Raw genomic sequence first — 12,471 nt, 5'->3', positions numbered from 1 at the left:
GATGGTGACTCCTCACTGAAGAAGACAAGAAGGAAGAAAGGAAGAAGGGGAGGAAGGAGAAACTGGGAACACTTGGGGTATAGCTTTGATGTAAATGCTAAATGAAATGATGTATAAGAAATCATTAGTTCGTTGTGCTGCAATTTTGTGAGAAATTTTGTGCCCATAGCCTAGGGAGATGAGTTCGACTTATCTGGATTTTCAGGTAGTAATAAAGCCCAGACCGTTCTTGTAATATTGAATTCTCTCAAGAAGATCTATTTAAGAAATAGTTGATCTGAAATCCCAAAGAACTCTAGTGAGATCTCATTTTGATTAAAAGATATTTTTAAACTCCTTAGAGTCTGTGCTAAGTTGCCAACCTCAAATCATGTTTTCTTAATTGAACCTTATTCTTATCTCCATTTTAAAATTAAACCTAAGTTGACAGAGGTAAACTTTGGCGGAATCCCACGGTTGATGTGTTCCAGAGCAAGGGCTAGACATTTTGACTCCACCCCCTCGTTCATAGCCACTGTACACAGTTTCTCCCTCTCTCTCTCTCTTTTTAAAGATTTTATTTATTTATTTATTTATTTATTTGACAGAGAGATAGAGAGCCAGAGCACAAGCAGGGGAGCAGGGAGGTGGCAAAGGGAGAGGGAGAAGCAGGCTCCCTGCTGAGCAGGGAGCCCCAAGCCAGCTGGACCCTAGGACCTGAGATCGAGTTTGGAGCCAAAGGCTGATGCTTAGCCCACTGACCCACCAAGGCGCCCCCCACTCTCTCTTCACTGGGTGCCACCCTTGTGAGAGGAGGTTTTCTGAAGATCTAATGCTGGTCAAAACTTCCCACCCCTTGGAGGTGGAGGGAAGGGGACACGAGGACACATGCATGTTCGCATGTTCGCTGAAAACAATCAACTTTAGGGAGAATAAAGAGGAGGAAGAGAAGGAACTGGGGGACAAGAAGGGCAAGGTGAGCCCCTGTCTGGCACCTTCCAGAGGGCTGGGGTTATTACCTCTCCGCATCCACCTGTGGAGCTGGCAAAGAGGCGCCCCCAACCCAGTATAGCTTCCTAGCCGTTTCTTCACCCCGCAAGCTGAGAAGCTCTTCCTATGAAATGGCTGATCTGGGATCCCCAGACCCAGATTCTGCTCTAAGTGAGACGTTTTCCGCTTAATATAGGCATCGACGGGTGAAGACTAGCTTGTCCACCGCCCGGCCTCGGCTGCCTGGATCCGGCTCCCCACCGCGGGGGCCCCCACCCTGCGCCCACTAAGACTCCAGCGTGTTCCTTCAATCCCACGGGTGCCCAGCTGTCTCCACCTCAGTTTTCCTCGGTGGAAGATTGGAAAGTTGAGTTAACGCCGGCACGATGGGTAGGCTTCGGTTGTAGAGCAAGGGTTCCACCCCCCAAGCCCTTATGTCCTCTAGGAGAGCCCCCTTGGGCAGGGGATTGACCTCGGCGGCTTGGGCCTGAACCGTGTTCACCTAGAGACGGGCAGCGCGCAGCACTCTCTCCCGTTTCCCCTGCTTTTGAGAGCCGTCAACACAAACCAAACCTCTCCGAGGGTGGCTGGGGGTTGGAGTGGAATTAGTAGGGCGCGGCAAGAAAGCTCCTGGGGGAGGAAGGTGCGGGTTTGCACGTGGTTTCTGCCGGGACCAATGAGAGCGATCTCGTCACTTGGCCTCGGTCACCCCGTCGGCTGGGATGGCCCAGAGAAAGGCGCAGTGCTGGATACTGGGCGTCTGCCCCAGACCTCGGGTCTGTGGCGCCTGCAGCGCCAAGACGGGGAGCTCCGGGCTCTGGGCTCCTGGGGGACCGGGGCCACCCCACCCCCGCCTCCTCCGCCTTTGGAATGCTGCTGAACCCTGTCGCCTCCACCCCCTTCTCGGTCAATGACATCCTGAGGCTGGAGCGAGAGCAGATTGATTCCGAGTCCTTGCAACTCCGGGGGACACGGAGGATCCCTGAAAGCTTTCAGTGTCTGCGATTGGTTCCAGAACCGCGAAAGGCAGAGGTTCCCAGCATCTGCAGGGCCGGCGGCGGCGACAGCGGCAGAAGGCAGGACGAGTCGGGGTCTCCTGGTGGTCCCTGTGAGACAGTCACGGACATGGACGCAGAACGGGTCCGGGAGCCAGGTGAGTACGTGTGCTCAGGTCTTGGCTCCTACAAGGAGATCATGGCTGTTGGGGGCATCATCACTACCAGCCGACGCGTGCAGGTTACACGCATCTCCGGGTCTTTCCTGCTCCAAAGGCCTAGCCCCATTTTCTCTTATTAGAGGATTCCAAATGGCAGATCTCTCAGCCCCCCTTCCCATCTCCTCCAGACACCTAGTGTGCTTCCCGCGTCCCTAAGAAAATAAGTCCCGCATCTTAGGCGTTCATAATTTCCACAGCCTGTTCTCTGATTCCTAAAAACGCATCACGCCCTCTCGCAGCCAGCCACACTTCCCAGAAACTCCAGCTCCTCTTTCTTACAGAGAAGCCCTCTACAGTACCTTAGCTGTGCTCCACCACCACCAGACTTTCCTGCCAACGTCCGCGTCTCTCTACCCTAAAGCGTGTGCCAGAAGTGTAGCCATCACAGCAGCCTACCGCCGGGGAGTGGAAACTCGGCTGGCTCTGGGGTCAATCGCAGCCCTTTCTTGGGGCTTGCTAAGTGGCCTGGCCAGCGCGGTCAATCCTCCGTCCGGACTCCCAGTCCGGACAATGAGTGGCGACCGGATCAGTTAATATCTGAGTCCCTAGGCCTGGACGGCCAATCCTCCGCGGCCAATCCTCCGCGTCTGGGAGCATAGAAAGGGAGCTCCGGTTTCGCTGCTCTGGGAGAGGACTCCGGGGAGTCTGGGCGCCCGCTCTCCGAAAACACAACCCCGGCGGCGCGTACAGCGAGCTCCCGGCCCCTTCGTCCATCCGCAGGAAGGGAAGGAGCCGTCAGTGAGTTGTGTTGCCTTGTGTCCTGCGACCCAGGAAACTTCCGCAGAAGAGTCTCGACCTTCGGAGGGATGAAAAAGCCACTCTACCTCTGGACAAACCTTTGCACCTCCGTCTACAGTTTCCTGGTGCCGGTCGGGGAGCCCCACGGAGGCCTCGCAGATCGGCCTTCCCCTGCCAGGCTGTGCTGCCGCCCATCCATTCAAGGCGCAACGAATAAGTAAAGGGTTAGATTGCGGTTGTTCCTCGACGAGTAGCCTCGTTATTTATCTACTGCAGGAGGCTGGAGAACACTGGACTTGGCTGTGTTCACAGAGAACTCTGGGGGTGTTTTGCGTGGACTAATGCCTTCGGAGATGCTCAGCCAGCTCCGCATTCACTCTGACCTTGCTGAGAAAGGGTCACAGTCCTTGGCCCACAGCTGTCACCTAGCAGCTGAAGGCTCACACAGCGCCTTCCTCCTTTGGCGAACTTTGGGCAACATTTCTTAAGCGGCTGCCCTGGACACCCAGAAGGGACCCACGCCCAGCTCCAGGAACCAAGCCCAGGGCCACCGCAATAATCGAACCTTCCTGGTAAGCAATGCACTCATCTGTTCCCAGCCAAACCAACTTGCTTTCAAGGACACAGGGCGAGAGGGGCTCCAGACAGTGACCAGGAGGGCGCCCCGCAGCCGCATGGCCTGCCTGGTCAGCGACTCTCAAATGGGGTCCTGCTAGTTCCAAAGAATTGCTGAAGGTCAGCTGTAACTTTTTCATTTGCTAAGAATAAAACCCCAGTGCATATTTTTCTTCTTTGAGAGAAGAGATGGCCTCAGTTTCTCTGAGCACTGGCTTGTCTGAAGAAAGTTTTCATTTCCTCAAACTTCAAATACCAAAGAGCCCCATCTCCTGCTCATAGGAAATTGTGCCACTGGGGTTGGGGATTTGAAGTCAGTTTCCAACCCGCACCTTCTCTAATTAGGTGCGTCGCCTGGCCATGAACTTACAGCCACTCCAAGTTCCTGGTTTCTCCTGGCGTGCCTTCCCATGAAAACTCAGCGTTTCCTCTCTACCCACCCTTGGGTTAAAACACAGCTTAGCCAAGACAGAAGAGAGGTGGGAAGAAGGCAAGGAAAGGCTGTATTTCAGTGGGCTTCAGACACAGCCATCTCGGGGTGACCGGGTAGGACACCATCCCAGGGAAGAGGAAGTCAGAGCGAAACCAATGCCACCTGGTTACCAAAGACAACCCAAAGGAGAAAGAAGCCACTTTTTAAGAAGTCAAATGTGGATCTAAACTTTGTATATGCCTCCAAGGGGCACTCAGTTTCCGAGCCAAGAATTAAGAGTCAGAAAAATATTTGGTTCACCTTTATTTTGCTAACTTACAGAGCATCACATCTAAGAAAGATGGGACAGGTCCCTGGTGCCGGTGCACTTGACAACCAAAAAGACAAGGGTGTGTGCAAAGGTGGGGTGAAGGTGGAAGATACTCAGGACACCCGCCCCTGAGCTTGGATGAGAATACCCGGTGATGCGTGCAGGACCACCACAGATAACCAGGCAGACAGGAACCCACGGGCAAGCGCGTCGCCAAGTTTTAGCGCTTTCTCTTTCTATCTCGATCTCTCCCCCTTTCTACACCCCTTCTTTCCACCAAGGGCAGTCCAAAGTCAATTTCCATGTAATAGTCCCCCACATTTGCACTCGGTCCTTGCGGCAAAAACTCTCCCAAACTCGACCACACTTTAGAATCGAATCACAGCGAATCGCCCCACCCCACCTATACACATATATTCTAAGAAGAAAATGAAGTTGTCTTAGATCAGCTACCTTTTAGGAAACGGCCGCATACCGGAGACCCTAGAATGTCACAATTTACGTATGTGCCTGCAGGGACAATCGTGACAGGGCTTGGGGGAAAGGAACCTACAGACCTCCTGGGACGGGGGGGGGGGGGGGAGGAGTCAGCAGAGAGGACCGAAGGGGACGCGACGTGAAGGCTACCAGGGGAGAGGGGAGCCCCTGAAAAACAACGCAACATTTGCTCAGGTAAGCCTGAGGCTGGACGCTGACCGCTGTTCCTTCCTGTGCTTTTAGAGCCGGGCCTTAGCGCAGCCCCGCCCCTCCACGGCGGGACCAGGGGGCCGGAGCGCTGCGTTGGCGACGTTGGCATCGGCACGCGCGGGGACAGCACCGAGCAGCCCAAGGCGCGGCAGCGGCGGAAGCCGCGCGTGCTTTTTTCGCAGGCGCAGGTGCTGGCGCTGGAGCGGCGCTTCAAGCAGCAGCGGTACCTGTCAGCGCCTGAGCGCGAGCACCTGGCCGGCGCGCTGCAGCTCACGCCTACGCAGGTCAAGATCTGGTTCCAGAACCGGCGCTACAAGTGCAAGAGACAGCGCCAGGACAAGTCCCTAGAACTGGCGGGCCACCCCCTAGCGCCGCGCCGGGTGGCGGTGCCCGTGCTTGTGCGGGATGGCAAGCCCTGCCTGGGCCCCGGCGCGCCGGCCTTTTCCGGCCCCTACAGCGCGGCCGCGGCGCCCTATTCCTGTTACGGCGGCTACGCGGGCGCTCCTTTCGGCGCCGGCTACGGTGGTGGCTACGCGGGTGCGCCCCCGGGTCCCGTGCCGCCCGCACCTCTGGCCCGCGCAGGCTTCGCTGTGGGTGGCCCCAGCGCCAGCCGGCAGAGCCCTCTGCCCGCCGCGCTGCAGGGTGTCAGGGCCTGGTGAGGCGCCTGGGCTCCGTCCGCCCACCGTGTCCTGGGGCTCCGTCCCAGCCTCTCCGCATACCGGCTTCGGCCTGGATGAGCGGCGGCGGAGGGAATAGGCGACCAGATGGTACTACTCCCTTAGCAATCCCTGAACTTAGAATTGCCCCCCAACAGGCCATCCCGCTGAGGCACTGGGGACATTCCTCTCTCCAGGGACCTAAAGTGCACGGGGCAGCAGTGGGAGGAAGGAAAGTCTATAGGGTAGTTGGCAGTTTCGGGTGTCGGAGCAATATCCGAGGCTGGTGACTGTCGGGCCTCAAACCCAGGGTTTGCTAATAAACTCTTTAATTTGTGTGCAGCAGCCCGGGCGCCTGGCCCGGAGGAGGCGGGCTGTGAGTGGGGGTGGGGTGCCCTAGAGGCCCACGATCCTCCATTAGTCTAGAGGTTGGGGAATGAATGTAAAAAGTAGAGGAGTGAAGTGTGGGAACTCGCGTGAAGAGCGGGAGTGAGGGGTGGGGAGAGGATCCAGGAGGTCTGGGAGGGAGACTATTGTGTTAGCCGAGCCCTCCTGGGAAAGTAAACCGCCCCTCCCTCTTCCTCTTCCCCTTTCCCCCCCCTTCCTCCCCTTTCCTCTCCCCTTCCCGCCTTCCCCCTTTTCTCCTCCTCCCTACCCCCCGGGGGCCCCAGGCTGCTCTCCGAGGACTCCTCCTTCATTCTCCCGGGATGCGGTTGCTCTCTGGGAAGGTATCCTGTTCATTCTGGTTCTCCCCTTCAAGATCACTGCATTTTATCCCGTGTACACACCTCAGCACCTTGAGTAAATATCCTACATATATTTGTGTGTGTCCATGTGTGTAGGCCACTATAATATCTCCACCTCTACTTACCTCCTACATGACCGCGAATTAAAATAAAAAATGAAGCCCAGAAGTTCTGACTCCTCGGGACATATCGGAGTCCCTGGGGAAACGAAATGGCTGGAGCCCTGGAGATCCGTTAGCTGATTTCTTCTCTCACAGCCCCCTCTCCCTCTGCAGGGTTTCTTTCAGAACATAATCCTTGTCTTAATTGCGCATCAGGAAAGGAGGCCTCCCTATGTCCATATGTCAAACACCAGGAGTAGGAAGCCTGAATTTTAGGGGAAATTATGACTTCCCTCCCGAAATATGTTTGAAGTTATGCAAATTGAAGACTGAAAACAAGCTCATTTTATTAAGGGAAACAAGGGATCAAATACATTTGTCTTTGGCAGGCACTAGTAGGGGAACCAGGCTCTTTTTTTCTCCTGGACAATATTTTTAGATGATGAAAACTCTGGTTCTTTACCCCTCCACCACTAACTCACCAAAAGGTAAATTCTATTTAATAAATTTGAATATTTAATCAAAATGTACTCGTCCCTCATTTGCTCATTTCTGAGTATGTCCTGGTTGTTTTCACCAATGTGGGAAAACAGACTCCTTGGTTCTTTGTAAACTACACCTGACTATGGAAAGCTTTCATCTCTTAAATTTTATGTGCTTAAGCTAAAAACAAGAGTACCATTCTTCTTCTTTACTACCATTTCCTTACATTTCCTCTCCTTTTCATTCTCATCCTTTTCTCTATTTTTGCTGTTAATAAAAATACGGTTAGAAATACCCTTACAGTGTCTTGCAATTATAGTTAGTGCTGTGCTCCTGAGGTTAAAAAGGACAGTATGTAGACTTTATTATTTTTTAAAAAGATTTTATTTATTTATTTGACAGAGAGAGAGAGAGACCATGAGAGAGCGAACACAAGCAGGGGAAGTGGGAGAGGGAGAAGCAGGCTTCCCGCAGAGCAGGGAGCCTGATGCAGGGCTGGATCCAGGACCCTGGGATCATGACCTGAGCCGAAGGCGACTGAGCCACCCAGGCACTCCAGTATGTAGACTTTAAATCTGGAACTGTCAATAAATATTCCTTAGTCAATTAAGATAAGATTTAAAAAAAATAGGGGTTATAGGTAAAATCTCCATCATGAGAAAAAGACCATCCCTCTTTTGCTTTGAGATGGCATTCCTTTTTTTTTTTTTTTAAGATTTTATTTATTTGCGAGACAGAGAGTGAGCAAGTGAGAGAGAGAGTACAAGCTGGAAGAGGGGCAGAGAGAGGGAGAAGCAGGCTCCCCGCTGAGCAGGGAGTCAGATGCGGGACTCACAATTCCAAGACCCTGGGATCATGGCCTGAGCCGAAGGCAAAGCCTTAAGGACTGAGCCACCCAGGCGCCCTGGTGTGTGTGTGTGGGGGGGGGGAGGTATTCCTTACAAGAGGAAAGTGTCTGTGAACACCAGGCTTACATTTAGGACAGGTGACTCTTTGTTCAGTGCTTCTACTAAGTAACCATGTGCCTAGCTCTGTTGTTAAGTGAGTTGTGTTACATTTTTCCAAGATCAGATTTTTTAAAAAAGATTTTATTTATTGATTTATTTGACAGACAGAGACAGGGAGAGAGGGAATACAAGCAAGGAGAGTGGGAGAGGGAGAAGCAGGCTCCCCACCAAGCAGGGAGCCCGATGTGGGGCTCGATCCCAGGACCCCAGGATCATGACCCAAGGCAAAGGCAGAGGCTTAACCGACTGAGCCACCCACGCGCCCCAGATTCTTTTTTTTTTTTTTAAGATTTTATTTTTATTTATTTGACAGACACAGCGAGAGAGGAAACACAAGCTGGAGGAGTGGGGGAGGGAGAAGCAGGCTCCCCGCTGAGCAAGGAGCCCAATGTGGGGCTCGATCCAAGGACCCTAGGACTAAGACCTGAGCCCAAGGCAGACGCTTAACAACTGACCCACCCAGACCCCTCCCAAGATCAGATTCTAAAGTACTACATGGTAATTTTAAAAAATCCTTTGTTGCTGTTCTTTGGGTAAGGTCCTTACCCCCGAAGTGTAGCTCATCACCCACAGATCTGGCGAAGTCCCGGGTACAGAGTACAAAACTAATAAATGTTAGTTTCTTTACCCGTGTGCCCCTTTTAACATAGGAAAGTAACCCAAGAAGCAGTTGGCAGACACGTGATGTTCTGAGTAGGCCTTACTTCCCATACTCCCCTCGCACTTTGTACAGCATGGAAAAACACAGGAGGAAGAGCCAGGGCTTGGTTTTAGACTTTGAGTGAAGGGGAAGGGGACTTGGCTCAATCGTCAGGTCAGTAACTCAGTCATCGCCAAACATTTCTGGAAGGGCTACAAAAGGAAGTAAGATTTGCTGCTGCCCTGAAAAACCGTATTATCTAATTGGATACCGGAGACTAACATGAGAAATGTATCTAAAAATACACGGTGGTAGTTGCTGCGTGTCAAGTAGGACAGAAAATATGCCCCTCTAGAAAGATGGAGAAGGGGCGGGGGGGGGAGGAACTGGGTGCCCGCGGGAGGTGATTAGGCCTGGTGATTAGTGTGGGAATGACACTGTTTCCCGGGAGAGGTTCCGGAAAGGTCGAAGACTTAGGAACGGAGAAAAGTGAAGTGGGCACATGCCAAAGCCATGTTTCTATTTTACAGGAGTCTCAAATACAATTCAAGGCTAGCTTCTGGGAATTTGTAAACTGCATCCAGTTGGCTGAAGGCATGTGGGCGGCGGCTGGTGGGGGTGCGGGTTCCTCTCATTTAGGTCAAAATCCTTCAGAGGTTCTGTTGATTTGTGACATTTTCTATTCTGTTCTCCAGATATTTGTAGCATCCACACTTGCTGGTCTCAACGAATAAACAAACAAACAAAAAACCCCAAAAAACTAAACTAACAAAACGTTGTGCATATGCATGGATTTCTCTTCAGAGGAGAGCCTGGATGTTTGAGATTCTCGGGGCACCAACAATTTCTTTCCAAAAGGAGAGGGGAGGGGAGGGAAATGCTCTCCTCCCATCTCTCCACTTTCTGCCTGTCAAGATCACTTTAAAACGATCTGTCTCTCAGCTCATCATGCCCACCCCACCCCCCAAGCTGCCCATCTTCCATCGTGTAATCTCTCCTGCGCACTGAAAGCTGCCCCTTTGTGTGTACGTCTTAGGGTCCCGGGCTTATCCCAGGCCCGGCTTTCACCGGGGAGACGCTCAGTAAGTAATCAGCTCTTATCTGCATCATTCAGGCCCGTCACTCCAGTCACCTCTTAATGTTCACAAATTTCCCAAATGGGAAGTAATTGACCTCTAAACAAAACAAAAAAGCTCTCAGAGAGATAGCAGAGGTCCCTTTCCTGACTGTCCCAGGGCTAGGGGTCTCACCTAGCCCAGGTGGATAAGTCAATAAAATTGCAGACTTCCTGGCTCCCTGTCCTTCCTGTTCCCCCCTCCCCAGCCCCTTCCAGCCCTTCATCCTGATACCATCTGTAAATCAGATGGAGCCGGAGTGCAGCTCTGCATTTCAGAGTGGCCAGAGTTCTCTGGTATTTGTTTTTTTGCAGTGTTATCGCTACAATGATGTGCCTTTGGAAGGACATATTGGAATCTTTTAAAATTCCGTTTGGAAAAGTGTCTACAACTGCCGAGTTTGTATCAACTCTTCATTATATCAACCTACTAACTCACCTTTTTTTTTTTTTTTCTTTTTCCCCAAACAAGGGAACTTCCAGGCTTAAAAAGCCATCCCACAGAGAAGACTCTTGAGAGAAACAGAAGGCAGTGCAGGAATACTGAGTTAAAAGTTGTTGGACCTCATTCTAGTCCTGCTTCGAAGGGTGACACATTCTGTGACCTAGACCAAGCCTGTAACTCTTCTGGGCTTCGGTCTCCTTACTTATAAAATTGAGGCAGTGGATCTCCGAAGCTACTGTTTTAATTTTGGGTGGATTCCTGTGGATTTCAGAGACATTGACATTTTTTAAATTGTAGGATAGATCATATCCAGAAGACTACATGAAACGTACACGTACAATTTAAGGAAAGATTGTAAAGTGAACACAGATGGAACCCCCCTCTCTAGGCAAGAAACAGGGGGTGCCAGTTCCCCAGCAGCCCTTCTCCACAGGCCCCTTCCAGAACGCAGACCCCTCTCCTCCCTCTTTCCCTAAAGGTGGTACCAGCTATTCCTACTTTTGTGATGCTAATTTACAAGCTTCTTTTTGTGGATTTACCCACAGGGACGCATCCCTCAACGGTACGGTTTCATTTTGCCCGACTTTGAATGTCGCATAAATAGAATCAGACCGAGTGTATTCTTTTCTGACTTGTATTTAACTTGATGCTTGGGAGATTTATCTATGCTGTTGTGTAGAGCTTTAGTTTGCTCGTTTTCCTCTCCTCCTTCTTTCTCCTCCTCCTTCTAGTATTTTGAATTTAATTTTATTATTATTTTTTTAAGTAACCTCTACACCCAATGTGGGGCTCGAACTCCTGACTCCTAGATGCAGAGTCCCAGGCTCCTAGATGCAGAGTCCCAAGCCAGCCAGTCATCTGAGCTTTCATTGCTACATCGTATTCCATTGAACACATATACCTTGGTGCATGTATTTACTAAAAAAATAAATGCTTTCCAGCTGGGGATTGTAATGAATGCTGCTGATCGCACCTTTCCCACAGGTACGGCTGGTTTCCCTAGCTGGAGCTTGTCCTGATCTCTCTGGACTGACTTGCAGGGCAAGGATCTATCGGCTGACAGATTGCTATGTATGTTTCATAAGTCTACCAGCCTCGCACGGATACACCCCCTTTAATTTTTGTATAATTACATTGCCTACTCATTTGGGGCAAAGCACATTCCTGTTCCCATTCCACAGAAAGGCTCTAAAGGCCAGAAACTTAGACGGGACCCCAGACCTCCTGCCCTCTGCTCCTGGGTGATTCCTACTGAATATTCATCAGGAGTTCAGGTCCTTACACAAATCAAGTGACTGTTGAGGGACACTGTTTTCTTTATTCCCTAAGAGGAAAATGCGGAGGAGGGATGGAAGCCCTTTGGAAAGCTTCCTGAGGGGATAAAGAGGGAGCAAAATGCCAGAAAGAGTGGGAAGTGGACATGAGAGATACAACCCCTCAGTCACTTGTGGGCAAACAGATATTTTAAAGACTCTGGCTGTGACAGCCCCTTGCCCCCCCCCCCCCACATCTCCCACCTACACTTTGAATCCCCAGAGATGCAGATTGACACTTCCAGGCGGCCAGCGCTGGGGAGTGAAAATAATTCAGTCCTGAGCTATTATTCCTTAGGTCCACTTCCCTCGCTAAGGGGAGAGCTTTCTGGAAAGTCTCTGGAAAGTTCCTCTCTGACTCTCTGTTAAGACTCCAGCAAGTCTCCCCAGCCTTGGCCCAAGAGAAGCATGTGTTCTCAGTGACACAGTCCAGATTCCACTATGAGAAAAGCAGAAATACCCAGCAGCCTCGGCTGCAAATCTCAGAGAGTTTGCTGGTTCCTCTGGGGCTTTCCTTACAAGCTGGGCCCAGCCAGACCTGCTTGCTTCCTGTCCACGCCTCAGTGGTCCCCGCTTCCTCCTTAAGGGGATCCTTCCTCCTCCTTTCCTTCCTTCCACCGGCCCAGCTTAATCGCTTGAAACCCTAGGGCCCAGGAAATTGGAATCTGAAGTTAAGACTTCAGTGGGCCAGTGGTGAACGTTTCCTTTGATGGCTCCTGTCTTCAGTCCTTCCCTGGCCCCCTGCTGTCTCCCCTGGGCATTACCTGTGGCTCAGGCCCCCAGGTACCTGTTCCTAGGGCATCGAGGTCTTCCCCATCCTGATGCAGGTACTCTCTGGGTCTCTTGTCCCTTCCTAACAAAGAGCTTCATGTCTGTGACAGACCCCAGTCTGTTTCCAACACACACTGTTGCTGTCATGGAGGAGGGGGCCCAACGCCATTGGTGATGGACCAAATGAGTGAATGGTTGCTGTCTGCCTTCCTTGCACGACCCCACAA

The 12,471-nt window shown here is 51.7% G+C and overlaps 1 protein-coding gene across 1 annotated transcript; it reads left to right on the top strand.

The window, feature by feature from the left end:
- Positions 1-1,723: 1,723 nt before the first annotated feature.
- On the top strand, positions 1,724-6,129 carry NKX2-6 (NK2 homeobox 6). Its single transcript, XM_047719788.1, has 2 exons — positions 1,724-2,122; positions 5,002-6,129. The coding sequence occupies exons 1-2, from the start codon at positions 1,840-1,842 to the stop codon at positions 5,625-5,627; spliced, it is 909 nt and encodes a 302-aa protein (XP_047575744.1). The 5' UTR covers positions 1,724-1,839; the 3' UTR covers positions 5,628-6,129.
- Positions 6,130-12,471: the final 6,342 nt, after the last annotated feature.

The sequence above is a fragment of the Lutra lutra genome, chromosome 2, assembly GCF_902655055.1.
Source record: "Lutra lutra chromosome 2, mLutLut1.2, whole genome shotgun sequence".
NCBI classification, from domain to species: domain Eukaryota; kingdom Metazoa; phylum Chordata; class Mammalia; order Carnivora; family Mustelidae; genus Lutra; species Lutra lutra.
This window is presented reverse-complemented; position numbering and strand designations above follow the sequence as displayed.

Coding starts and splice junctions, on each gene's coding strand:
- NKX2-6 (XM_047719788.1), top strand. CDS start 1,840: ATGCTGCTGAACCCTGTCGCCTCCACCCCCTTCTCGGTCAATGACATC. Junction 2,123..5,001: donor AGAACGGGTCCGGGAGCCAG/GTGAGTACGTGT, acceptor CTGTGCTTTTAG/AGCCGGGCCTTAGCGCAGCC.